This window comes from Chiloscyllium punctatum, chromosome 39 (assembly GCF_047496795.1).
Source record: "Chiloscyllium punctatum isolate Juve2018m chromosome 39, sChiPun1.3, whole genome shotgun sequence".
Lineage (NCBI taxonomy): Eukaryota > Metazoa > Chordata > Chondrichthyes > Orectolobiformes > Hemiscylliidae > Chiloscyllium > Chiloscyllium punctatum.
The window spans coordinates 54,270,544-54,298,113 of NC_092777.1; the positions used below are offsets into that span (position 1 = coordinate 54,270,544).

General features: G+C 41.8%; 2 protein-coding genes across 3 annotated transcripts in view; one reads left to right on the top strand and one right to left on the bottom strand.

The window, feature by feature from the left end:
- The window catches only part of afmid (arylformamidase), a 49,891-nt gene extending 35,237 nt beyond the window's left edge, over positions 1-14,654 (bottom strand). The window contains exon 1 of one of the 2 annotated variants that reach the window (XM_072558732.1): positions 14,470-14,654. The gene's annotated coding sequence lies outside the window, so the exon portion shown is untranslated. Of the gene's footprint in view, positions 1-13,738; positions 14,416-14,469 lie in introns of those variants that run through there. The other variant, XM_072558731.1, reaches the window with a different exon arrangement.
- Positions 11,222-27,373, top strand: tk1 (thymidine kinase 1, soluble). The gene is made up of 7 exons (XM_072558738.1): positions 11,222-11,475; positions 11,801-11,832; positions 14,650-14,763; positions 20,963-21,056; positions 22,263-22,352; positions 24,801-24,920; positions 26,613-27,373. The coding sequence occupies exons 1-7, from the start codon at positions 11,410-11,412 to the stop codon at positions 26,811-26,813; spliced, it is 717 nt and encodes a 238-aa protein (XP_072414839.1). The 5' UTR covers positions 11,222-11,409; the 3' UTR covers positions 26,814-27,373.
- The last annotated feature ends 197 nt before the right edge of the window (positions 27,374-27,570 follow it).

Genomic DNA, 27,570 nt, shown 5'->3' on the forward strand with positions numbered 1-27,570 from the left:
CTGTGTGGGTTTGATCGTGTGTAGGAGTGAGTGTGAATATGTGCTTGTGTTTACCCGAAGATCCGAGGCAGAATGTCCCTGACTGCTGAAGTGTTCCCTGACTGGGAGAGAACATCCCTGTCTGGCAATTGTTGTGCGGTGTCCATTCATCCGTTGTCATGGCACTTGTTTTGTCTTGCCAATCTACCATGCCTTGGGGTATCTTTGTCCACAACATATGAAATAGACAACATTGACCGGCTCACATGAGTACCTACCGCACACACAGTGAGAGGTGTCCTCACATGTAAGCTAGTATCCATGTTGACACCCTGATATGTCTTGCAGTGGCTGCTATGACAGAATTATATGGCGTTGTAGTTGATGTTATGCTGAAGGCTGGGCAGTTTGCTGCAAACAATAGTCTGTCTAAGTCTGGCAGTTGTTTAAAGACGAGAAGTGAAGGTGTAGGGAAGCTCTTGGCAAAGTATTCATTGTCATTGATAGAGTGTTGCAGTCTGCAAAGAACATGACGTAGTTCCTGCAATCCAGGCAAGTGCTGGACAAAGAAGGGTACCCTATTGGTCGTATCCTTGTCTGCCTCCTGAGGAGTTCATTATGGTCTCTCACTGTGGCATGTCGGAACTGGCAATCGATGAGTTGGGCTTGTTATCCTGTTCTTATGAGGATGACCTTCAGCACCTTCAGGTGTCCGTTTTGCCTCTTCTGAGCAGATCCTGTGTATGTGTAAGGTTTGTCTGTGGGGGATGGCTGTTTTAGTATGTTTCGGGTGGAAGCTAGAGAAGTGCAGCATTGTGTGACATTATCCGTGGGTTTACGGTAGAGTGAAGTTCTGAGGTGCCCCTCCTTGATGGAGATCCATGTGTCCAAGAATGAGACTGATACTAAAGAGTAGTCCATGGTAAGTCTGATGAAACTTGTTGATATCACTGTGTAATTGTGGCTCCTCATCATGGGTTCAGAGGAGGAAAATGTCATTAATATGTCTGGTATATGGTATTGGTTGGAGGTCATGTGCAGCACAGAAGTCTTGTTTGAATTTGTGTATGAAAATGTTGGCATATTGAGATTCAAATTTGGTCCCCATGACTGTTCTGTGTGTATGTCTGGGTGATGAAGTTCTGGGATTTACATATTAATGAATCGAAACCTGCAACCCTATTCTATGTGATTAAAGACGTAACAGCAATCGAGGATTGTTCAATACATCACATCATTATATGGCACTTTGATCTTATACTATAAATTCTGTGTCCTATGATTCTGTACCATTAGCTACCTGATGAAGGAGCAGCACTCCGAAAGCTCTTCTTCCAAATAAACCTGTTAGACTATAACCTGGTGGTGTGTGATTTTCTTTCTTAACTATGTGACGAAATAGATCATCTTGGGCAAAGGGAGGAAGGAAGTGGCAAAGCTTCCCACTCCTGGTCAGTATTGGAAAACACATGCATGAGAATAAGATGATGGCATGTTTTGATAACCTGCTGATAAGCACTCTTTAACTGGATCTGAAATTCAGGGCCTCATACAGTAACATTGGTTTGGACACACTATGGTCAAAACTGGCACGCGTTTCAGCCATTTTCTGAGTGTCCAATACAATTTCTGGTTGGAATGCCTTCCATTTAATGTGTGCTGCATCACCGTATAGTCCCTCAATATTTTTAGGCAATTCTGGCAGCTTCCTGAAACCAATTAAACTATTCAAACAAGGGTCGTGTGGCTATATAAGGCCCTATCCATAAAAGCCAAATGGAGTACATGTTATGAAAATGCCAAATACTCTAGAGCTGTACAGCATGGAAACAGGCCCTTCAGTCCAACTTCTTTCAGTTCTGAAGTGCTCTAACCTAGGACTTCAAAAGAATGACTGAAGGCATGGCTAAAATTGCAAAGATATTGGATTGGAATTCAAAACCCGAAATACAAGGCATGAAGGTCATCTGAAATTGAGCTTCAGACCTCGATTGGAAATTGTGGTAAGCTGCTTGGAACTATTTGTATCCTCAGAGGCAGCTCGCTTGAGTTTTTCCAGCAATTTCTATTTTTGATCCAATCATACTTGTCTTTACTGGTTTAGAGTAGAAGGTCGGCTTCCAAATGGGGCAAATGCCTTCCACTTGTTTTTTGCTTATATTTTTTCTTACATTGAATAGTTGAAATGCTCCCTCTTTCCTCATTTTGTATTGAAACTATACTATCATCCTTTGAGGACTTGGGTTCATCTTTAGCTGGTTATGGTACATTCAATTAAAAAGATTTCCTGTTAAAAAGGTTAAAAAGAATTCCTGGATCTCCTTTCACCTTGCGGATGTTAAAAATAATTTATTTATTTATTTGTGGGTGTCATTGGCCAGTATTTATTGGCCATCCCTAGTTGCCCTTGAGAAGGTGGTGGTGAGCTGCCTTCTTGAACCGCTGCAGTCCATGTGCTGTGGGTTGACTCATAATACTGATCGGGAGAGAATTCCAGGATTTTGATCAAGTAATGATAATATTTTTCCAAGTCAAGATGGCGAATGGCTTGGCGGGGAACCTGAAGGCGGTGGTGATCCCATACATTTGCTGCCCTTGTCCTTCCAGATGGGAGTGGTCCTGGGTTTGGATGGTCTGAGGATCTTTGATGAATTTCTACAGGGCATCTTGAAAATTGTACATACTGCTACTACTGAGTGTCGATGGTGGAGCGAGTGGATGCTTATGGAAGCAGTGCCAATCAAGCAGGCTGCTTTGTCCTGAATGGTCGAGAGTGTGGGGCTGGAAAAGCACAGCAGGTTAGGCAGAATCCAAGGAGCAGGAAAATCGATGAAAATGTTTTTCCAGCCCCACACTCTTGACTCTAATCTCCAACGTCTGCAGTCCTCACTTTCGCCTTGTCCTGGATGGTGTCAAGCTTCTTCAGTGTTGTTGGGGCTGCACCCATCCAGGCAAGCAGGGAGTATTCCATCACACTCCTGACTTGTGCCTTGTAGATTATGGACAGGCTTTGGGGAGTCAGGAGATGCATGAATCGCTGCAGTATTCCCAGCCTCTGACCTGCTCTTGTAGCCACTGTGTTTATGTGGTCAGTCCAGTTGAGTTTCTGATCAATGATAACTCCCAGGATGTTGATAGTGGGATATTCAGTGATGGTAACACCAATTAATGTCATAGGGCAGTGGTTAGATTATTTCTTATTGGTGATAGTCTTAGCCTGGCGTTTTAGTGACATGAATGTTACTTGCCACTTATTAGCCCCACCATGAATATTGTCCAGAGCTGCTTGTATTTGGACACGGACTGCTTCAGTATTTGAGGAATCATGAACTGTGCTGAACATTGTGCAATTATCGGCAAACATCCTCACTTTTGACATTACAATGACGGGAAGGTCATTGATGAAGTAACTGAAGATGGTTGGGCCTAGCACACTATCCTGAGGAACCCCTGGAGCTGAGATGACTGACCCCCAACAACCATAACCGTCTTCCTATGTGTCAGGTATGACTCCAATCACTGGAGAGTTTGCCCCGATACCCATTGATTCCAGTTTTGCTAGGGCTCCTTGATGCCACACTTGGTCGAATGCAGCCCTGATGTCAAGGGCTGTGACTCTCACCTTACATCTGAATTCAGCTCTTTTGTCCATGTTTGAACCAAAGCTGTAATGAGGTCAGGAGCTGAGTGGCCCTGGTGGTGCCCAAACTAGGCATCATGGAGCAAGTTATTGCTGAGCAGGTGCTGCTTGATAGCACAGATGCTAACACCTTCCATCACTTTAATGATTGAGAGTAGACTGATGGGGTGGAAATTGGCCAGGTTGGATTTGTCTTGTTTTTTTATGTACAGGATATATCTGAGCAATTTTCCACATTGTTGGGTAGATACCAGTGTTATAACTGTACTGGAACAGATTGGCTAGAGGAGTGGCAAATTCTGGAGCACAAGTCTTCAGTACTATTTCAGAACATTGTCAGGGCCCATAGCCTTTGCAGTATCCAGTGTCTCCAAGCATTTCTCAATATCACGTGGAGTGAATCGAATTTTCTGAAGACTGGAATTTTTAATTCTAGGGACTAATGGAGGAGGCCGAGAGGAATCATCCACTTAGCACTTATGACTGAAGATTGCTGTGAGTGCTTCAGCCTTAATTTTTTGCATTGATATGCTGGGCTTTTCCATCATTGAGAATGGAGATATTTGTGGAGCCTCTTCTTCCAGTGAGTTGTTTAATTGTCCACCACCTTTCATGACTGGATGTGGCAGGACTGCAGAGCTTAAATCTGATCTGTTAATTATGGCATTGTTTTGCTTTATCACTTGTTGCTTATACAGTTTGACATGCAAGAAGTTCTGGATTAGTGGTGCTGGAAGAGCACAGCAGTTCAGGCAGCATCCAAGTAGCTTCGAAATCGATGTTTCGGGCAAAAGCCCTTCATCAGGCTTTTGCCCGAAACGTCGATTTCGAAGCTCCTTGGATGCTGCCTGAACTGCTGTGCTCTTCCAGCACCACTAATCCAGAATCTGGTTTCCAGCATCTGCAGTCATTGTTTTTACCATGCAAGAAGTTCTGATTGGTAGTTTCACCAGGTTGAAACCTCATTTTCAGGTATGCCTGGTGCTGCTCCTGGCATATCCTCCTGCACTCTCCATTGAACCAAGGTTGATTCCCAGGTTTGATGGTAATGGTTAAGTGGGGATATGCTGTGCCATGATTGTGCTGGAGTACAATTCTGCTGCTGTTGATGGCCCACAGTCCCTCATTGATGTCTAGTCTTGAGTTGGTAGATCTGTTTGAAGTCTGTCCTATTTAGCACGGTGATAGTGCCACACAACATGATGGTGGTTATTCTCACTGTGAAGGTGGGACTTCGTCTCCACAGGACAGTGCAGTGGTCGCTCTTACCAATACTGTCATGGTCAGATGCACCTGCATCTGGGAGATTGGTGAGGATGAGGTTAAGTATGTTTTTCCCTGTTGTTGGCTCCCTCACCACCTACCACAGACCCAGTTAAGCAGCTATGTCCTTTTGGATCTGACCAGCTCGATCAGTTGTGCTGCTACCGAGCCACTTTTGGTGGTGGACATTGAAATCCCCCACCCAGAGTACATTTTGTGCCCTTGCCATGCTCAATGCTTCCTCCAAGTGTTGCTCAGCATGGAAAAGTGTTGGTTCATCAGCTGAGAGAGGACAGTACATGGTAATCAGTAGGTGGCTTCCTTGCCCATGTTTAACTTGAAGCCATGAGACTTCATGGAGTCCAGGGTTAATGTTGACGACTCCCAGGGCAACTCCCTGCTGAATGTATACCACTGTGCCACCACCTCTGCTAGATCTATCTGCTGCTGGGACAGGGCATGGTAATGGTTGTCTCTGGGACGTTATCTCGAAGGTATGACAGTGATTATGTCAGGCTATTGCTTGACTAATGTGTGAGACAGCACTCCCAAATGTGGCACCAACTCCCAGGACTTTGCAGTTCGACAGGGCTATTTCTGCTGTTGTCTTTTCCGATGCGTAGGTCAATTCTAGATGATCTGTCTGGTTTCAATTCTTTGGGATTTTGTAGCGATTGGTACAACTGATTGGCTTGCTAAGCCATTTCAGAGGGCAGTTGAGAGTCAATCACAATACTGTGGGTCTGGAGTCACATGTAGGCCAGACCAGATGAAGATGGCAAATTTCCTTTCCTAAGGACATTAGTGAACCAGATGGGTTTTTCTGACAATCGACAATGGTTTCGTGGTCATCAGTAAATTCTTAATTCCAGATTTATTTTTTATTGAATTCAAATTCTACCATCTGCCATGGTGAGATTCAAATCCCGATTCCCAGAATACTAGCTGAGTTTCTGGATTAAGAATCTCGCAATAATACCACTCGGCCATTGCCTTCCCTTCTTAAGTATTTCCCCTCCTTTGTCTCCAAACATCCCAATCCAAAATTCATTTTATTTTAATTCTTACCCTTCTCCTATGATGGGGATTCTGAGGGTCCCCATGCACAACTGCAATCTACACCTGCATAATAACTGTCTGGCCAGCAGAAAACCTGTCCCATTATGTTTCGTTCCAGAACCTACCTGCATTTTCGTGTTCTCCTGCACATTGGACAAAATTACTACATACTGAGAATCACAATTCTTGTTTGAAATGTTATAATTTTCCTCAAAATTTCTTTCTGGAAATTGCATTGCTATATCCATTACTGTAAGGGTATACTGATGTCTCACTTTTATTTTCGATAATGGTCCTGCACAATCTATTAGCACTTTACTGAATGGTTCTTCATTTACTGGTACGGACATTAAAGGTGTTGGTTTGTGTAGATAATAAGATTTCCCTACTATTTGACATGCATGACTTGTTCCACCAACCTGCACGACATTGCTATGAAGTCTCAGCCGTGTAAAATATCTGTTTGCCAATGCTTCAGTTTTCCTTATTACTCTATTACCTGCCATAGGAATGTCACATGCTACTTGCACTGTTTCCTTATGGTATCTGGGCAATACCACGATCCAGTTAACAACCATCCATGCCTCATCCACAGTTCTGTGAAAGTGTCTCCATTTCTTTTCAGAACTCTGCTTTTAATGTAATAGCACCCTGGATCTCCTTCAGCTTCAGCTTCAGTTTAAGTGCATCAGATCATTTAACTCCGGATATCCTTACTGAGTCTCAATTAAAGAAGACACGCCAAAACACTTCTTTTGAATTATCCCCTTCCTTAAAGAATGTTTTGGCAATCCTAACATCTGCTTTTGGTATTACTTTCGCATCTGGTGATGGACTTTGTTGGGCCATTGCTCTGGTCACCACACATGATGGGGAAGTACCTGGAACGTGTTCCTGTAACTACTGTATTCTGTCTTCTCAACCATATTCGGAATTCCATGATGATGAGAGAAACTATAAACTTTATTCCAGCCAAAAGGGAGTAAGATTTGAAATTCTTTCAAGGAAATGATTTCTCTTTTTATGTGATTTCAACTTCTAATGCTTAATGCTGTTTGTTGAAATTACTTTGCTTCACAATTTCAACTCATATATACGTTTGCCCAGATTGCTCCTTAAATTTCAGAACCTTTCCTGTATGATATAGGTACCAACTTAAATGTACCCAGAATAACCTGTTTTTACATCACAGCAATCCATAGAAACCTCCTCTGCTGGTGAAACATACATTTCCTGTCCTATATTATGAACTGGACCAGAAAGGTTGACTGGCTTTTGCCCGAAACGTCGATTTCGCTGCTCCTTGGATGCTGCCTGAACTGCTGTGCTCTTCCAGCACCACTAATCCAGAATCTGCTTTCTCTCCACAGATGCTGCCAGACCTGCCAGGTTTCTCCAAATTTCTGTTTTTGTTTCCTGTCCTCTACCTGTCAACTTTCTCTGCATGGGCAGCAATCAGATCTTTGTGGCCTCAAATTCTCATTTGGTTCAATATTTTATCAAATAATGTGAAGAATGCCTCCGCATTCATTTCCTCAAGTTTTGGTAGGGACAGTATAAACTTAGGAGAAAGCGAGGACTGCAGATGCTGGAGATCAGAGCTTAAAAATGTGTTGCTGGAAAAGCGCAGCAGGTCAGGCAGCATCCAAGGAACAGGAGAATCGACGTTTCGGGCATAAGCCCTTCTTCAGGAATGAAGAAGAATTCCTGAATTCCTGAAGAAGGGCTTATGCCTGAAACGTCGATTCTCCTGTTCCACAATATAAACTTAAGCAATTCCCACAATTTGGATTATGACTAGGGTTTTCCACATCAGAGTCTGCATCAGCATCTGATGTCTCTTTTTTTAAACCACATCACTTTAAGCTTATACTTTTGTTCTCTCTCATCTCTTTTCTCTTTACCTTTTCGCTTTCTATTCCAGTTTTCCCATTTCCAATTCCAATACTTTTTCATTGTCTGTCTCAAACTGTTTCATTCGTTTTCTTCAAGATCAAACTGCCTTTACAATAACTCAGTGTTAACTGACACCAATGTCTCACTACTTGGTGTGTCTCTGTTGTATTTGAACAAAACTGAATTGCGGTGCTCAAACCTATCACTGCTTTCTTAGCCCTGGCAGGCAACTGCACATCTAACATACTTGCCAGTTTGATTAATTTGACTTTTGAGGTCTCTCTTGAAGTTCATCTGAGATAGCTTTTCTACCTGCAGGAAAAGTTTTGCAGATTCTACCGCCATCTTACTTTTTTTAGTGCAAAACCTGGAGTATATCCTTTTACCCTTACACTAACTCCACATTCAATCTTCGTCCTGACTCACTGTGGTATTCCCCTGGAAATCAAGCCCTATCACCCGACGGAGTGTGCTAGGACTTGCTGCCAGTGGTGAACACTGCAGGGACTGCTGAATATCATGAGCGGTGTAGCTAATGTTGTCCCATTATTTAAGATGGGTAGAAGGGATAATCCAGGAAATTATAGACCTGTGAGCCTCATGTCAGTTGTAGGGAAATTATTGGAAAAGATTCTCAGAGACAAGATCTGTATGCATTTACAAGCAAATTGACTTATAACCTGGTTTTGTGCAGGGGAGGTCGTGCCTCACGAACTTGATTGGATTTTTTGAGGAGGTGATGAAGATGATTGATGAGAAAAAAGTAGTTGATGTTGCCTACATGGACTTCAGTGAAGTCTTTGGCTTTGATCTTTATGTCATCATTGTCTACAGGAATAGTGTCAAAAGACTGGAAGATAGCAAATGTTGTCCCCTTGTTCAAAAAGGGGAGTAGAGACAACCCTGGTAATTATTGACCAGTTAGCCTTACTTTGGTTGTGGGTAAAGTGTTGGAAAGGGTTATAAGAGATAGAATTTATAATTGCTAGAAAGGAACAAGTTGGTTAGGGATAGCCAGCATGATTTTGTGAAGAGTAGGTCATGCCTCACAAACCTTATTAAGTTCTTTGAGAAGGTGACCAAACAGGTGGATAAGGGTAAAGCGGTTGATGTGGTGTATATGAATTTCAGTAAGGTATTTGAGTAGGTTCTCCATGGCAGGCTATTGCACAAAATATGGAGGCTTGGGATTGAGGATGATTTAACGGTTTGGATCAGAATTTGGCTAGCTGAAAGAAGACAGAGGGTTGGTGGTTGTTGGGAAATGTTCATCCTGGAATTCAGTTATGAGTGATGTACCATAAGGATCTGTTTTGAGTCCATGGCTGTTCATCATTTTTACAAATGATCTGGATGAGGCAGAGAAGGATGGGTTAGTAAATTTACGAATGACATGAAAGTCGGTAGAGTTGTGGATAGTGACATAGATAAGCAGCAGAAATGGGCTGAGAGGTGGCAAGTGGAATTTAATGCAGAAAAGTGGGAGGTGATTCACTTTGGAAAGAATAACAGGAATAAAAAATACTGGGTTAATGGTAAGATTCTTGGTAGTGTAGATGAGCAGATAGATCTTGGTGGCCAGGTACATAGATCCTTGAAATTTTCCACCCAGGTTGATAGGGTAGTTAAGAGATGTATGGTGTGTTAGCATTTATTGGTAGAGGGATTGAGTTTCAGAGCCACGAGGTCATGCAGCCGTACAAAACTCTGGTGCGGCCACACTTGGAGTATTGCTTACAGTTCTGGTCACCACATTATAGGAAGGATGTGGAAACTTTGGAAAGGAGATTTACTAGGATGTTGCCTGGTATGGAGGGAAGGTCTTACGAGGAAATGCTGAGGGACTTGAGGCTGTTTTCGTAAGAGAGAAGAAGGTTGAGAAATGACTTAATTGAGAAATATAAGATAATCAGAGGGTTAGATTGGGTGGACAGTGAGAGTCTTTTTCCTCAGATGGTGATGGCTAGCATGAGGGGACATAGCTTTAAACTGAGGGGTGATAGATATAGGACAGATGTCAGAGGCAGTTTCTTTACTCAAAGAGTAGTAGAGGTGTGAAAGACACTGCCTGTAACAGTAGTAGACTCGCCAACTTTAAGGGCATTTAATGGTCATTGTATAGGCACATGGACAAGAAGGGAATAGTGTAGGTTAGATGGGCTTCAGATTGGTTTCACAGATTGGCGCAACATTGAGGGCCGAAGCGCCTGTATTGCATGTTATGTTCTATGTCTTTGTCAAGGTCCCTCAAAGCAGACTGGTTCAAAAGGTGAAGTCACATGGTATCAGGGGTGAGCTGGCAAGATGCATACAGAATTGGATCAGTCATGGGAAAAAGATGGTAGCAGTGGAAGGATACTGGTGACTACGGGTTTGCAGACGATACAAAGATTGGTGGATTTGTGGATAGTGAGGAGGATTGTTAGAGGATACAGCAGGATATAGATCAATTGAAGTCATGGGCAAAAAAATGGCAAATTGAGTTTAATCTGGACAAATATGAGATGATGCATTTTGGAAGGTCAAGTACAAGTGGAAAAATACAGTGAATGTATATTTCCAGAAGAGAATTGATATGCAGAGGGATCTGGGTATGCAGGTCCAACAGATTAGAATCGATTTCCTGCAGTATGGAAACAGGCCCTTCAGCCCAGCAAGTCCACACCGACCCTCCAAAGAGTAACCCCCTAGTCCCATTTCCCTCTGACTAATGCACCTAACACTATGGGCAATTTACCTGACGTGGACATCTTTGAACTGTGGGAGGAAACCGGAGGAAACCCACGCAGACACAGGGAGAATCTGCAAACTCCACACAGGCAGTCGCTGAGGCTGGTGCTGTGAGGCAGCAGTGCTAACCACTGAGCCACCAGGTTCACGGTGTGGGGGCGTTGGGGGGCACAATTTAAAAGAGGTGTGCTCGGCAAGTTTTTCACACCAGAGTGGTGAGTGCCTGTAATGCACTGCCAGAGGAGGTGGTGGAAGCAGACCCATTCAAGAAGCACGAGGACGAATACATTGAATATGAAGAGAATAGAGGGATAAGGATCCTGTAAGTGACGACAGTTTTATTATAGGAGGACAAAAGGTGTGGGCGCAAGTCTGGAAGGCCGAAGGGCCTGTTCCTGTGCTGTATTGTTCTTTGTGTAAGTAATATTATTTGATTTGAGGACGATATGTTTCAGTTGTTGTGATATGAAGAACTTCATTTTGGGAAATCCTGTTTTCTTAAACCTGTATTTCTTCTACAATCTCATCTCTGGCTCTAGTTTTTTTGACTGTTTTTCAACTGAACATCTACATATCAGTGAAGGAAGTCTATTGGCTTGCTCAGCCCACGTGATAACAAATTGTCACTTTCCCTTCCTGACGCAATTTTGGCGGGGATATTAAATCTGAAAACGCTTCCTTCTTTCCTACTGTCTGTCTCTCTCTCTTTCAGCTGACTGTCTCTCTTCCATATTTCTCTTTTATTTCATTTTCTGGGGATTTTTTTTGTTTTAACCTCCGCAATCTTTCTATTTATATCAGTTAATATTCCTGTAACTGTATATATTTTACTTTCTGATACAATGAACTATTTGCACACCCCAGAAATCACACCTACATCTCCGCGTAAAGTGAAGGGTCAGATTCAGGTAAGAGGGAAAAGTACATGCTGTTAATACTTCAGAATAATCAAGGACACTTTTAAACAAAAAACTTAAGTAGAATCTCCTAGAAGAGATACGCAGCTTTGTAGAGATTGTTTGAAAATGGTTGTTTTTTTTCCACTCTGAATCTGTATAAATATGCAGAAGCCGCCGATATTGAACTTGATGCGGGTATGATTTTTCGAGACATTGTTTCTGCGATCGTTTTGATTTTTCATGTTTCTGATCCCACTTCCTGCGTCTCGCCAAAGGGCGCCACTATCAGCCAATTGATCTTTAAGGATGTTTCGTTTCTCTTTGCAATTTGCAGATCATCTTCGGACCGATGTTCTCAGGGAAAAGGTAACAGATCTAGCGTTGCACGTTTTTGTAAAATACGAACTTTAGATCGACATGTTCTGCTGTAAATTTGTTGGTGGTGTCTTTGCTGCTTGGCGCCAACGCTTTGTTTCCGCTTAACTGTGTTCCGCAGTTTCAGACCCGCTTCTACCCGGGACCAAGACATCAGAGTAAACTGTATTTAAATCCACACTTGATTTCTGTCTGCTATACATCCAGCACTGGGATATCCCCGCGATTACCCTCCCTTCGAGCAGAGTATCCTTTTGTAATCTCTGCTCGGAAACAATTGAATGTTTCAAATCCGCCAATCTCTCTCCATGTTCCATCTGCCCTGACTTGTTGCCTACATTTTGGGAGATCTTGATCACTTTTTTTTGTGCATTCTGTCTTAAGTTATTGACTGAGAGGGATTAACTTGCATTTGTATAGAGCCTTAACTCAAACGTCCCAGGGCGCTTTTGCTGATCATTTTGAAATAAAATCTGGCACCCCAGGAGGATGTAAGGAGAGGTGACCAAGTGCTTTTTTTTTGTCCGATATGTTTTTGAAGGAGTGCCTTCAAGGAGAAAAGAGACTTTGAGAGGTTTGGGAAGGGAAGTGCAGTTCTTAGGGCAAGCCTGCACTTAGATTCAGTTGTGACATCAGGAATGCGAAACTGTTTGCCTCAGCTGTTCACAGTTACCAGGGAGTGGGTGGCAAGGCCCTGGGGTTTGTAGTAGTTGGGAGTGAAGGTTTCGGCTTTACTAAAAACAAATCATTGGAGGAAGTTTCAAACTCATTCAGTACTGGCTGTCGGGTAATTTAGTGGCCCCCAAAACTTTTCGCACTCTGGCCTAAAATTTTGGCTTGGAAGTTATTGTGGCAGTTCAGAAAACTTGGAAGTTCCATGGGTCACTGGCACTACCTTTAGGTCAGGACCCTAAACCATCAAATTGTGATCCCTGCATGGGTTCTCAACCCCCCCCCCCCCCCCCCCCCCATTTTGGAAAGCCCTGAGACTGGGAGAGAGCTGATGACGAGGTAGAGCTGGATGTATTCAGTGTAGGTGTGGAAGTGCGATTATTTGGGGTTATAGTGTCTTAACAGTATGTAGCAGAGATATTGGAAAGGAACAGAGACCGATCTGATATGGGAAACAAAATGTAGTGGGGCAGGAGCAGAAAGAGAAGCCAACAGACTTCTCTTCACAGACTTGCACCACATAGGAATGGGACCAGGCAAAGTGTACCCAGCTGGATAGCAGTGAGGAGAAAGCTTTGTAGGAGACCAGTGTCACAGGCCTGTTGAGAAAAAATGGGGAGGAATAATTCTCCTTTTGTCAAAGCCACATAAGATGTAATTTTGAGACTTTGATAAAAGCTGTCTCGATGCAATGTCAGGGGCTGAAACCTGATTTGGTGGGATTCCAAAAGCATGGAATTCCTGGGAAAGTGGGTCAGAATTTGGCATCTTCAAGAACTTTGGAGAGATATGGAATACAGGTTTTTAAAGACACTGGGGGGGGGTATGTATAAATGGTCAGTTTTTTTGCAAAGAGGGATGCTTAATCAGCAGCAAGTCTGCCTTAGCAGTAGCCACTAGCTAATGTGGGAGCATCTTGGGAAGTTGGATGGTCAACAGTTTAGTGGGAATAGGGGTTCTGAGAGCAGGCGGTACATTTCATGAGCAAGGTGAAGGTCACTATGGAGAGTTGATTAAGAGATGGGAGAGAAACTACAGATGGAAACTAGTTTAGAGCATTAGATTTAGAATTTATTGTCGTGTGTACTCCAGTACAGGAGTACAGTGAAAAGTGTCTAATGTTACCACTCATGGCACAATCTTGGGTACAAAGGTAGCTAAAGGTACAAACAATTTGCAAACAAGTACTATAAGAACAAAAGTTTTAAAAAAAGTTAAACATTACCTTCATAGAATCAGTAGAAAAATAACGAAATGTGGTGATCATCCGAAAACATTTTTCCCAAGTGGGCTCAGGTCAGATAGAAAAACATTTGTGGAATTTTTGCATATTAGTTTAACACCTCATTGGAAAAGACACCACCCCCAACAGTACAGCACTTACTCAGTATCTTGCTGGGATGTCCATTTGGAATGTGTGTTCAACCCATCACTATCTGACTGAAGTGGAAATCCCACAAGTGACCTGAAACTTTCATTTACCATCAGTTTCCAAACCTGCATTTCCAAACCAGTTTTCTCTCCCATTACAAATAGCTTGCAGAAAAATAGCACACAAAAACAAACCATTCGTTAGTTGATGAGATTATGATTAAAATCTTCAAATAAATCAACTGTTATCATATGCACCGAAAACAGCATATTCAAAAGTTTTACAAATCTAGAATGATATCACTGACCCATATTATATATAGTAACTGTCTGTATAGCTTTACATTCCAACTCCTTTTATAAAGCAGGAAAGTGGATTACAAGCACCAAGGATATAAAGATCATTGTGTGTGTGTATATATAGAGATTAACAATTAGTTCAAGCTGTTAGAACGAGGCTTGACTTCAGAATAGGGTGACCTACTGCTCGATATTTTGAGAATTCAGTGTTTTTGGTGGTGAGTTGCCTGTTAAACTTTGTCCCTGCTATTTCTTTCCCCATGCTGATTCGGCTCTGAATCTCACCTGCTTTGTTTAGAGGGAGGTTGATTAGCTGCCTCTTTTGGAAGTTCTGGGGGGGGGGAGTGGAATTCTCTCTTTGATGAAGATTGAGAACACTTCCGTGCAGTTTCAGCACAGATTTCTTCAGGAGTCACCGTCACAACGTGTAGCTCTGATGGAACTTATTTTCTCTTTCCACTGCAGCACGGAACTAATGCGCCGGGTGAGAAGGTTTCAGATTGCTCAATACCAATGTGTTGTGGTAAAGTATGCAAAGGATATTCGATATAGTAAAGAGGATCTGGCTACACATGACAAGTGAGTCTGATAAATGAGAGTTGCAGCACTAAGTGGGTACTGTAATCTATATTTAACCAGAGCTCATGTTTATTATTTAACTGTTAGCAAGGAGTTTACTGCAAATTTCAGCTTATTTCATGCCCCTTGTAAGTGACAAGAAACACTTGCTAACGCTGCTATGACCTTTCTGAGCAGTAATTCCTTTGAACTACATGGGTACTTTCTTAAAAAGTCCCTCATTCCCAAGTAATCCACACATTCTCACTGAGCTGCCATTTCATCAGCTAATACCCACCAAATGATTATTGCTTATAAATTCCCTCATTTGCCTTCCAAGGAATAACTTTGGTGAGATTTTTGAACTAACCATTGAATTAACTCTCTGTAGTTTGTGTGATATGTGGTTGTGGTTAATTGCTGGTCTGAATTTTGATCCTTGTTCCTCTATTACATTTGTGGATATATCTTTCCCCTGCAAGAAGTGGGTTTGGGCTCATGGAGTATGAGGGTTACATGAGGGTTTTGATCTACAACAGTCAAAGGTCATGGGACCAGACAGGAAAGTGGAGTTAAGGCTGCAATCCGATCAACCATAATCTTATTAAATGGGGGAAACATACACACTCCTGAACTTATTAATCACCTCTGAACTAATTTTAAATTCATTGAAATCTTCTTGCAGTCAGGTAGCCACAACCTGAAGTTAAACAAAACAAAACCCCAAAGAACTGAAGATGCAGCAAGTCAAACAAAAACTGAAATTGCTGGCAAAACTCAAAAAGTCAGTCAGCATCCGTAGAGAAAAAGCAGAACTAATGTTTTAGATCTAGTGACCCTTCTTCAGAGTTTCCAGCATCCGCAATCGTTTGGGGTTTTTTTTGTTTATTCACGACATTTCTCAGCTGGCTGATTTTTGTTTGCGTCCAATCCTCTACTCTTCCATCCATTTGATTAGTTTCTCGCCTATTCCTTTCCTCCCTTCCTTGGTTTCTCTTCTCTGTTGAGAAGTCGATCTTTAGCGCAATCAACCACACCCTTCTTCGGTTTTTAAAATCTGCATGGGCACTGAATGAATGTACTCCAGAGACCTCACGTTGTCTGCAAAAAAAAAAGCAAATATGGTGGTTTTAAAAAAAAATGAAGTAAGATTTCCCTCCTGTATTATTTGCGCTACATCTCATTGGGAGTGGGAAAATAATAGAGTTTGATTGGAGGAACAGTGAGTGTGAGAGAGGAGCAGTAAGCACAGGAAAGAGAAAATCTATGATTGGTGGAACCAGACCAGTTTTTCTGGCTGTCCTGGTGCCACAATGCAGGAGAGTTTTGGCTGCACCATTTCCAATGGGACTGAGGAGAAAAATGGGAGGGAAGGTGACTGCAAACGTATCAACCAGGCTGGGATCACGGCATGCCAGAAATGCGAATACAGACCCAACCTCATGCGAATATGGACCCAGCTGCCCCCTCGTGCTGGGGTTGGAGAACTTGGCAGACCTTTTGCCTTGTGACAGTGACAGCTTCAGGCTGCATTTGCAGGATGCCCATTTGAAGCGAGCTGAGAAATGGAGAACATTTGCGAAAAATTGCATGCAATTGGGGACTGGGCCCACGAAGCAGCAGCTGGTTATTGGCAGGGGATTCAAGTCCCCGAGAGAGAGTTGTTGTCTGGTAAATGTCAATTTTAATTTGCTTCCAAAAGCTAATCCTGCAAAAGAATAATGTTCTTTGGTCAGTCCAGTCTCTACCTCATTAAAGTTCAGATCAGGTGAGGAGGTGCTTGGGAAGACGTGAATTACATTATTTGTTATCTGATGGTTACTTGGTGCTGCAGAACTAATTTGTATGAATTCCCCTTGTGGTAAGTTTGGACCTTTTGGAAGTCTGGATCCTGACGTATTCATTTTAGACAGAAGTATTGAGGATAAAAAAAACTTGAAATTAGCAGAACAAGGCCAAAGAACGCTGCAGACTACGAATTACTTGAAATTCATTTTTAAAAAGGGCTGTATTTGAACTTGATATCCAAAGAAAAAAGTCTGCAGTGAAAAATACAATGCAAATCCACCATGTAACTTCATCACCCAATAGAGGAGTTAGTGAAAATGAAAAAGAAACTCTTGAAACCGACATGTAGTCCTTGAGAAAATCTCTCTGTAGATGAAAAAATTGGCTATCTCGCATGGCATGGCATCTGTTATCCAGACTGTTATAATTGCTCTCACTTAATAAATGCTAGAGAATCCCTAGAATGGTTTCTGTTCCCAACTTACACAGCTCTCTGAAGCCACCTTCTCTTCATCTACACTCTGCCCCTTGGCAATACCATCCGTTGGAGAGAGATGCCAAAGACCTGTCTCGAATTCTGTGTTCAGAAGTACAATTAATCTTTAGTTGAGGTCTTTACCAAACAAGGGGGAAAGGTTAGAGACCAGTCTGAATCTGGCCTTCAACATGTACTCAGTCACCTTTTTAACTACTCCTCCAATCAGAAGAGAAGTCAATGATGCTCTCGTTTCTCCAGTAAGATACAGCATTTTTATATATTTCTCATTACAATAATTACATGCAATATTGTCCTTGTTCCTTCTCCTTTAATCTATACATCCAATCCTGTGAAATACCTGACCAATGATGGACAGCCCTAGGTTTTCCATGTCCTCATGATGTTTACCAATTATTGTAATCATCAGGCCTTGGAATCTTACAATGTATCCCATTAATTCACATTCCAAAGTTAATAGTTATACTCTCTTTCAGACATTTCCCAGACCTGCCTGTCCCCAAGGGTTGCTTGGATTCTGTTATTCATTTTATTCCTCGCTTTCCCTATCAAATTCTGTTACTCATCTTATACTCCCTACTGTCCTAATCACAGGAGATACAAAAAGGGGTTAGTTCTTACTAATTGCTAAAAGATTCATAATATTAGTTATGAGATAAAGTTACATTTAAAGTTTTATGTTTACACCTGTTGTTAGTACTCTTCAGCAAATTATTTGTGAGCACCTGACCTTGGAGAGTCAAGTAGACATTACTCTTCTATCTGGCAACTGTGTTATAACACATTTTAGTCCCATGCTGTCTTCTGAAACGACATTTACTGCCCCTACTCTGACTAATTCTTTTACCTAATAAAATAACATCTTTTTCATTTAATAAGACTAAAACTAAATTGCTTTCACAGCTCACTGAACTTGTCTGATCTATGTTTTGTTAAAACATAATCCCACTCTAATCATTTGTCTCAGTTATTGTGGGATCTATTTTTCTTTTAATGCTTGCTAAAAACTTCAGGCTGTCTGTTCTCAGACATTTATCAAACTGTCTCTTTCTCACATCTGCGACTGCTGTTTGTACAGAACTCCTTCTGTGTTGGTTTGTACAATTCTTTGTTCAAAATAAACCCTGTTCCCTTGGGTCACCTCCTTCTCAAAGCTATAATTGTGCTAACTTGAGAGCTCATTGGATCAGGTAAGCTAATTCTGTTAGTGCAGCGATTAGAGATGTGGCAATGTGCGACCATATTGTGTCACCTCTGACTAGGGGCTGCTCCAAGATTGGAATTTGGGTTATGCAATCCCTTGCAATTTGACATTGAGATCAAAGTGATCACTTTTGTCCACAATCTCTGTATCATTGCTAATGGTTCAATTCTCTCCTTCCAGCTGTTGTCTGCTTCAGGCAGGTCATTCAGAAACTTACTGCACTGTTCATCCGTAAACCAAGCTTCTGATTTGTTTGCATGTTGCAGACCTGCCACTGAGGTGATGAAACAAAAACAGAAACTGCTAGAGAAACTCAGCAGATCTGGTGGCCTCTAGGGGTAGAGAGCTGAGTCAATGCTTTGGGTCCAGTGACCCCTTGTCAAGCTGAGGTGGTGTCTATGTGTTTGTCACCTCCATGATTGTCTTTTCTACTGGTACCTCAGCTGGTCTCTGGTTATCTACATTTCAAACTTCAGCTTGTCCAAAATCTATTTGTTATATCACATCCTCTGTTCCCAGTTAACCATCAGCCATGTCCGAACTAACCTAATTTGTTTCTTTTTGTTCTCTATTGTTGTTCACTCTTAATATATATTTTCATGCATTCAAGTCTCTTAATGCCCTCTCCTCTCCACCGTTAGTATCCTATAGCTCTACAATCTCTCCCCTCTACTCGCTACCAAATCGTGGCCACTTCTCCACGCACAATGCAGAACTCAGTTGTCTGTTCCTCCTTTGGTTCCATTGTAAGTGACCATTCCTTCTGTTTCCTGATCCTGCAATTCCCTTTCTTACTTTACCTCCTTCTCTTTCAAGGCCTTGAAAATTAATTTTCTTCTTCTGAAGGGTCACAGGATGGGTCAAGTACTGGCAAATGCAATGAGATTAATTTAGGAGATCTGTTCTGCATGAAGGAGTTGAACCGAAGGCACTGTTTCAGTCCTACGTATCTCTATGATTCATTGTTAACTTTGTTTCCTCTCTGCCATTTCTCCAGCAATTTCTGTTTTTGCTTGTTTGTTTCAATTTACAGTTATTGGTTATTCGGCTTTAGAGTGATAGAGTTGTGCGGCACAGAAATAGAACTTTCGGTCCAATTTGTCTGTGCCGACTAGATATCTTAAATTGATCTAGTCTCATTTGCCAGTATTTGCTCTAAGCCCTTCTTATCTATCCACGCAGCAGAAGACGTTTAAATGTTGTAATTGTATGCACATTCAAGACTTTCTCTGACAGCTTGTTCCATACATGCACCACCCTCTGTGTGAAACAGTTGCCCCTTCGGTCCCTTTTAAATCTTTCCCCTCTCACCTTAAAACCGTTCCATCTAATTTTGGACTCCTCTGTCTTGGAGAAAACCCTTTACAAACATTTTACTTCCAAGTACTACATTCTGTTGCTTTTCTGTTAAATGCTAGTCTACAGCTGCCTTCTAAATTTAATCTCAGATTTAATTTACTTCATCCAAGAAAACTAGCTTTTGGTGCACTCCCTTTTTGCCTGGGCAATAATATATTTATTTGGCACTCCATCCATACATCCATTCAATGGTTTCTCATTCCTGTTATCCTTTTCGGCAACGCTGCTGTATGGTTGACTTGTATCGTGCGTCTTATCTCATTGAACTTTCCAGTCTACAAGTGTACCCCTATCTCTTTATCATGATCGTCAAACAATGCTTCTCATCAGAGTGGATTTCTGGGATAGCAAGACTGACACATGAGAAGTTAAATTGGTTAGGATCTAATCAGTGGAGCTCCAAATAATATGGGGGATCTTGTAAAAACTTTAAAATTCTCTACAGGACTAGACGGTAGATAGAGGAAGGGTGTTCCTAATGGCCAGGAGTCCAGAACCAGGGATCACAGTCTAGGATACAGGGTAAACAACATAAGATTGAGATGAGGAGAAATTTCTTCTCTCAGATGGTGGTGAGCCTGTGGAATTCACCATTACAGAAAGCAATTGAGGCCATTGTATGATGTCAAGGAGGAGTTGTGATTAAAGGAATCAATGGATATCATATGTTTCCTGCTGCAATATTGAATGACGTTCTTGTGTCCTCAAACCCCATGTGTTCTTTGATTTCCCTCATTCAGGCTGACCATGAGACAGTGCACCATTCAGAACTCCCATGACTACAAAATATTCTTTCTATTCTCTTCAGTGTTTTGAGTTTTTTTTTGTGTTTCCATCCTCCCTGTGTGACAGCAGCTTTCTCTTTTGAGGCTGACCTCATTATGTTTGAATTCAGCAGCCTCAGATAACGTCTGCATTGCCTTTCAACTCAACCACCTCCAATCCCTCAGCCTTCAAAAGGTTGCCAAGTAACTCTTGGGTTCAGTAGCAAACAGTCAGTGACACTTATGCATCCAAATGGTGGTATATGTGCAGAGTATTGGAACCATCGATAGTGTGCAGGCCTCATATGTTACAGGTTCCAATTGTTCATCTCTGTGTAAAACACACTTAATAGTTCAGTACAATTGCAGAAAATGCCAAGCTGCACATTCTCTGCCTATTTTGTTTTACCCTACTGTAAGCCAAACTGAGGAAGGCTCTAAGTTTTGAACGGATTTCTGTGTGCTGATTGTGCACTTTTGTAATTTGCCGTCCTCCTTTAATGGCATGTACTCAGCGGGGTCCAGACATGAAGTTATTGATGTGATGTTCCATTATTCCTAGACTTTCATTTATAAAAGCTGCTGATGTTTTGTTCTTTTATCTCCCAGGTTTACAATGCAAGCAGTTCCTGCCACAAAGCTGAGCGAGATTACTCAAGAAGCATTGAAATCTGCAGTTATTGGAATTGATGAAGGACAGTTTGTAAGTGTATCCCATTGCGGTTGATTTACTGAGAAATCCAGTAAATCTGAGTCTTTGCACTGAATGCTAATACCTGGATAAATCCCTCTTTTAATTGACTAATCTTGGACAGTAAAACATTTGCTGCTTTCAAGAACTTGTAAAGCTTTTCAGGGTGCTCTCCTGTACAGAAATGTGGTTCAGTAGCCTTCCTGGTGTCTTTCCCAAGTGTAAACCTGATGGTAATGAACACTGGGCTCCTCCTCCTCTATAAAACAGCACTGTATAATCCAATGCTTTTCTCAACTGATATCCACCAACAGACTGTTCCCAGCAGTGCACTTGACTTGGTTTCTTTACCTTTGACCCATCACCATCCCTTCCCAGAACACTCTAGTTGGGATGCTGAAGCTATTGCACACTTTTCATAGCTTAGATTAAACAACTCATTACAGAACAAGAATCATAAGACCATAGACTTGGAGCAGAAATTAGGCCATTCAGCCCATCCAGTCTGCTGCTCTGCTGTTCAATCATAGCTGATAAGTTTCTTGACCCCCATTCTCCCGCTTTCTCCCCATAACCCTTGATACTCAAGAACCGATCTCTCTCAGTCTTCAATATACTCAATGACCTGGCCTCCAGAGCCTTCTGGAGCAGGCAGCTCCATAGATTCACCACTCTCTGCCGGAAGAGGTTTCCCCTTATCTCCATTCTAAAAGGTCTCCCCTTTACTCTAAGGCTGTGCCCTTGGGTCCTCGTCTGTCTGACCAATGAAAACCTCTTCCCAACATCTACTTTGTGCAGGCCATTCAATATTCTGTATGTTTCAATTAGATCCCCCCTCATCCTTCTAAACTCCATCGAGTATAAACCCAAAGTCATCAAGCATTCCTCATATGTTAAGCTTTTCATTCCTGGGACCATTCTCGTGAATCAACCTTGGAATCTTCCTACTCTTGCTGGTTCAGTACAACACTAGGCAGTACATTTGCTTACTGAGTTATTAATAATGTCCCTTCATAACTCTGTAGGAGATTCATGGATTTAAAGGCTGACAAATTAGAATTGATTGCCCTTCTGTAAAGTGTCAGAGGATGTGTTCCAGTGATGCTTTCCTATTATTGTAAATGCGAGTTAGTGTTGATTATGTTACTCAATTCCTTGTGAATCTGAAGAAAGGTGCTATTTCAGAACATGGTGCTGAAGCTGCCTCTCTCTCTCCAGTTTCCAGACTGTGTCGAATTTGCTGAGGAAATGGCTAACAAGGGAAAAACTGTGATTGTGGCAGCATTGGATGGAACTTTCCAAAGGAAAGTGAGTGGAACCCATGAGGAAAAAGAACAACTGTACATAGTGCAGCCAAATGAGTGTATCCTGTTGGAGTTGTGTGATGTGTATCCAATTGTATAGCCACTTCTTTTATAACAAACAAACTGCCATTAATTTTTTTTTTACCTTGGACAAAGAAGCAATGCTTTCATCTGAAATAGATTGCATAACCACTTAAGAATTTCTGTTGAGTTCCAGACCTTCCCCACGCTTTTAAGCAAAGGGTAGTTCCCCTCCCACATGGACTTTTGCACAGAGGATAGATTTACTGGTTTCATCACTAGAGGTACTATCATTGATCGCTGGTGCAGGAAAAGTAATATTGAAGTGAGTTAAAAATCACACAATACTAGGTTACAGTCCCAACAGGTTTATTTGGAAGCACTAGCTTTCAGGGCGCTACAAAAGCTAGTGCTTCCACATAAACCTGTTGGACTATAACCTGGTGTTGTGATTTTTAGTTTTGTGCAACACCAGCTCCACCCCATCAATATTGAAGTGGGTGGGAGGGGCAGTGACCTGCATCTCATTGAAATGTTCAGAACAAGTGGTTAGTTAAAAATCACACAACACCAGGTTATAGTCCAACAGGTTTATTTGGAAGCACTAGCTTTTGGAGTTATGTTTGTGTGATTTTTAACTTGGTACACCCCAGTCCAACACCAGTACCTCCAAATCAGAACAAGTGGTGGTGAAGTGAGAAATACAGAATCGTGCTGCCCTGACAGTCCATCACAGCTGCCAGCTTTCCAAATGACCTATCGCTCCTCTACTTATTCCCAATATCCCTGCACTTTTTTTTTGGGTATATTATTATGGATCTGTGTTCTCTAAAATGTTCATCCTGAATGTCATTGACTGGACGTATTATCTTTAGCTGGGGAAAATGTTGCTTTTATGGGAAAGAGAAACAAGCTGCTCAGCTGAAGTGACAGTCTGCAGTGTTTTCTGAAAGGTCACTTGATCCAGCTAATGGTTACAGTAAAGAAGTTGGATCTGAACAAAAGTATGACAACTCCTCTTGCTCACAGACTTGCACTCACTCTCTCTACTCGGAGCTCCTCTCCTCAAAATTCCAGCTCGTTTTCAAAGATCTCATCGCCACAAGTGAAGAGTTCCTTCAGGAGACGTCAGAATGTACCCTCACTCTGTCCAGATAAAGTGAATTCAGAACTGATCCAGGAAGAGTTTCAAATGTCAGTAGCTTGTGTGGAAAGTGACTTTGGCTACAGATCAGCATTTGGAACAATTTGAATGATTCATCTCTGAAATTAATTCTAACGTAGTCAAAGTACTTTAAAATAACACTGGAGTGTGTTATTTTAATTCTCCCCCCACATTGACATGGTTTATATGTGTTATTTTTCAAGAAGGGTTGTTGTATATGTTTGGAATTTAAATGTTTAGTTAATAATCTTTATTATTCTGATTTTTATTAGATTAGTTCATTGCCTGTTACTTAGGGCAATCTGACTTGTTTCCCATCCTGAGTTTTATGCAGTCTGATATAACATATGCTCAAACTTTATTGTGACCGGTGGAGGACTGGGTAAGAGTCTGGGCCGTAACAATTTAGCCAATTCACTCGATGTTGCTTCCCCACCTTTCCAGCAGTGTATTCCAGGTCATCAAAAACTTGCACCATCAAAGTAGTTTCCTTTTCTATCCATCAGATTTTCTGGAACACCCTTTAAAACTGTGACCTCCAGTGGTTGACCTTTCTGACACTCCATCTATTCTATCTGAATACATCATTGCTTAAGGATCCCTTGAAAATTGTTAACGCAGGAGAGTATAGTTCCAACTTGACAAAATCTTCCCATGTACAGAGGAACCTCTATTATCTGAACGAGATGGGTGGGCACTATTCTGTTCAGATAATTGATTATTCGGTTAACTGATTCAATACCTTTCCTCTGGGTCTCAGAGTTTTCTGTTAAGTCTGCTCCCCATTCAGGAGACTGGGCAGTAGCACATTGTGCACGTGCCGCACCGCATCCCCCCCACCCCCCACCCCACAAACCCCGTCCAACACCATGTCTGTCTGTCCCCACTCCTGACCTCCCCCAACACTGAACACTCCCTTTAGTTTAATGTTTCTATTGGGATCTTGAGATCTCCTTCAGATAATTAATATTCAAATAATTGTGGTTCTTTTATAGTTGAATCCTCTCAGTACAATCCTGGTAAATCTTCTCTGTCTCCTAGTCCTGCAATTCTCAACTTCTGGAATTAACTGGGAGTTGTCTTTCCTGATTGCAGTGAGAGTAAGGAAGCAGCATTATTGCTGTGTAGCGGCGAGAAATAACTAATTTGTCACTTCAAATGGCACAAGGTCAGTTTGATGTGGCACAGCAACAATATGTGAAAGAGCAAAATCCTATTTAATTATTTCCCCTTTCAGAGTCTGAGCAATTCTATTTGTCTCTCCAGGCTTTTGGCAACATTCTGAATCTCGTTCCCCTGGCGGAGAGTGTAGTGAAACTGAGCGCTGTGTGTATGGAGTGCTACAGGGAAGCTGCTTATACCAAGAGGCTGGGGAGTGAAAAAGAGGTTTGTGTTTGTCTCTCTCCCACTTTCTTAATCTGTACTTTGCTCTGTTCCCTTCCTGGGAGAACTATCCCACGATAGAGGGAACTGCCAGGTGTCATCTATCATCTTGCCAATTGGCCACTTGTTATTTATGACACTCAGATAGTAATAGCGGGGGGGGGGGTCCAAGTATGATCACAGCATTGTTCACAATCCATGTGAGTGTGTATTGTCTCCTGTATCCCAGCAGTGCAATTCTAGTCCCGTATTCCCTTAACTCCTCAGCTTAGATCTGTTGTTTTGGTACAGCTATTGCACTCGTTGGTCTCTAAGGTTTGATTTCAGATTGTTCAGACTCACTGAGCCATTGTAGGGACTTTAAGAGATTAAGTGACAATTTATTCAGCCATTTGGCAATTCAGTCAAGTGTCAGTTGACTAGCCAATTACTTGTAACAGAGAGAGAGAGAGAGAGGAAACTAGTGCAGCCATAAACACTCTGACATGGAGGTGACCTATGAGTAGAAGCTTCAACTGCATAAATGAAACCTGTTCAGATAGAATATTTCAGTTCAACCTTTTCTTTTGGGTGAACTGTTAGCTCCTCTAAAATATTGTATAAGTTGTTGGCATAGCATCTTTAGTACAGGGAAACTGTGTCAAGATGTTTTCAATGGCATAATGGGAGGAAAAATAAAACTGGTTTTAGTACCAAAGCAAGAATTTAACAAGGGGTGAACAAGCAATCAGTTGGAATAGAACAGGTGTGTGACAGAGACATTCAAGAGTTTGATTGGAGGGTTAACATATGTTTGAGATGGGAGAAAAGAGGTCAACGAATGTGACTTTCCTGTTGGCGAGCAGGTCTGGAGAAATCATTGACTCCCTGCTGGCTGAGTTTGAAGCAGTGATTGCAGCTCCTGGTTCAGGAGAGCTTGATGAACTCTCACCTGAATCTGTCAGCTAATGGATAACAAAGAAAGGGAATGCTTGCTGTTAATGTGCCAAGGTCAAAACTTGCAGCAGGAAGGAGGACGAAATTGGAAAAAGACTTACATTTGTGTAGCACCTTTTCATGACTAAGGTGATTCCAAGCATTTTACAGTCAATGAAGGTACTTCTGAAATGGGCAGATTGTTCTGATGGGGGGGGGACAGACATTTTGATCACTGCAAACTCTAGCTAGATAATCTATTTTTCATGGTGAAGTTGAGGTATACATATTGGCTAGGGAGCTAGAAGCCCTGCTACCCTTCCAGATAGCGTCATGGGATCTTTTGCATCCACCTGAGAAAGTAGGCAAGGGGACTCTGTTTGATGTCCCCAAAAGACAGCCGTTTACTCTTTGAAATGAAGGTTTGTGGGTTTCAAATCCCAGTACAGCACAGAGGCGAAAGTACCATGAACTGAGCCAAAGCTAAATAAAAGAATCTCTTCAGACTTTCAGGTAAAGGTTATTAGATACTGAGTCGATTGAGTGATGGATTTTATTCTGTAGGAGCTCAAATGGATTGAGTGATAGAAATAACAAATGGTCCATTGGAATTATGGCACGGGGAGGAGTTGAACAGTCAACTCCATATCCTAACAGAATGGGTGTGACATTTTAAAATAACAAATGATTTCTGCTGCAAGATATTACCTGAATGCAGTTCTTTTTGACTCCTTTTCTCACCTTTATGATTTAACGTAATGCCTTCCTGTGTCTTGACAGGTTGAAGTGATTGGTGGAACAGACATGTATCGAGCAACCTGTCGGCGCTGCTATTTTGCAAATGACAATCGGTCGTGTGTGGACAGTGACAAGGAGAACGGCAGGCAAGAGGATGCACGCCAGTTCATTGCTTCAAAGCAACTTGCTTGTAGGGAACAGGGCAAATCACCAAGAAAACTCTTTGAAAATCTGCAGGTCTGAAGTTAACATTCCATTCCCTGACGTGCCCCACCCTTGCAAATTTTCTCTCCTGCTTCTCTAACGTGTTGACCAATGTTGAGTGTAATCTCCAGTGTTTTGTCCTCATGCAATTCTGGGCAACTCATTAAGCTGGTCGGACACATTACAGTCAAGGCTAGTGCATTCTTTCTTCTACACTTGTACTTTCAGTTGGAGACAGAGGGGTTTTCATAATGCTGTTGGGTCTGCTAACAGTAGCACTGTTTTCTCTCATTTGCAAATTGAAATTTGCTGCACTTTTTCAAATAATGCAAAAAGCCCTGTTGGAACTTCTGTTGCGTTTTGACTGTGGCAGAGGGACTGGTTCAGTACTCTCGAACCTTGCATGTTTTTCATATGAGCCAACAACCAAACTGAACTAACCTTTCATCTCCTGTCCAATACAAACATGCCTTCTAGTAAATCACAAAAGTGAACAGAATCCATGAAAATACATCCACCTCTATCCCCACCCAAAGATGTAGTACCTAATGTACTTCATTATTTTAAAAAATAAATATCAAAGCATACATTTTTAAATAGCTTTTTCTAATTGAGTGCCATGTCTTCATCAAAAGGAGCTTTTCAGCATAGTTCAATACCCACAATCCTCAATAATTACTGGCTCTGAAACAGTAACAGAAAATTTGTCAGTCCCTGATGTGTTCTTTAATTGGGATTTCAATGCAGGCTACTGTGACAACTCATTTTGTTGCAAATAATTAACTTTGCAGCTAGC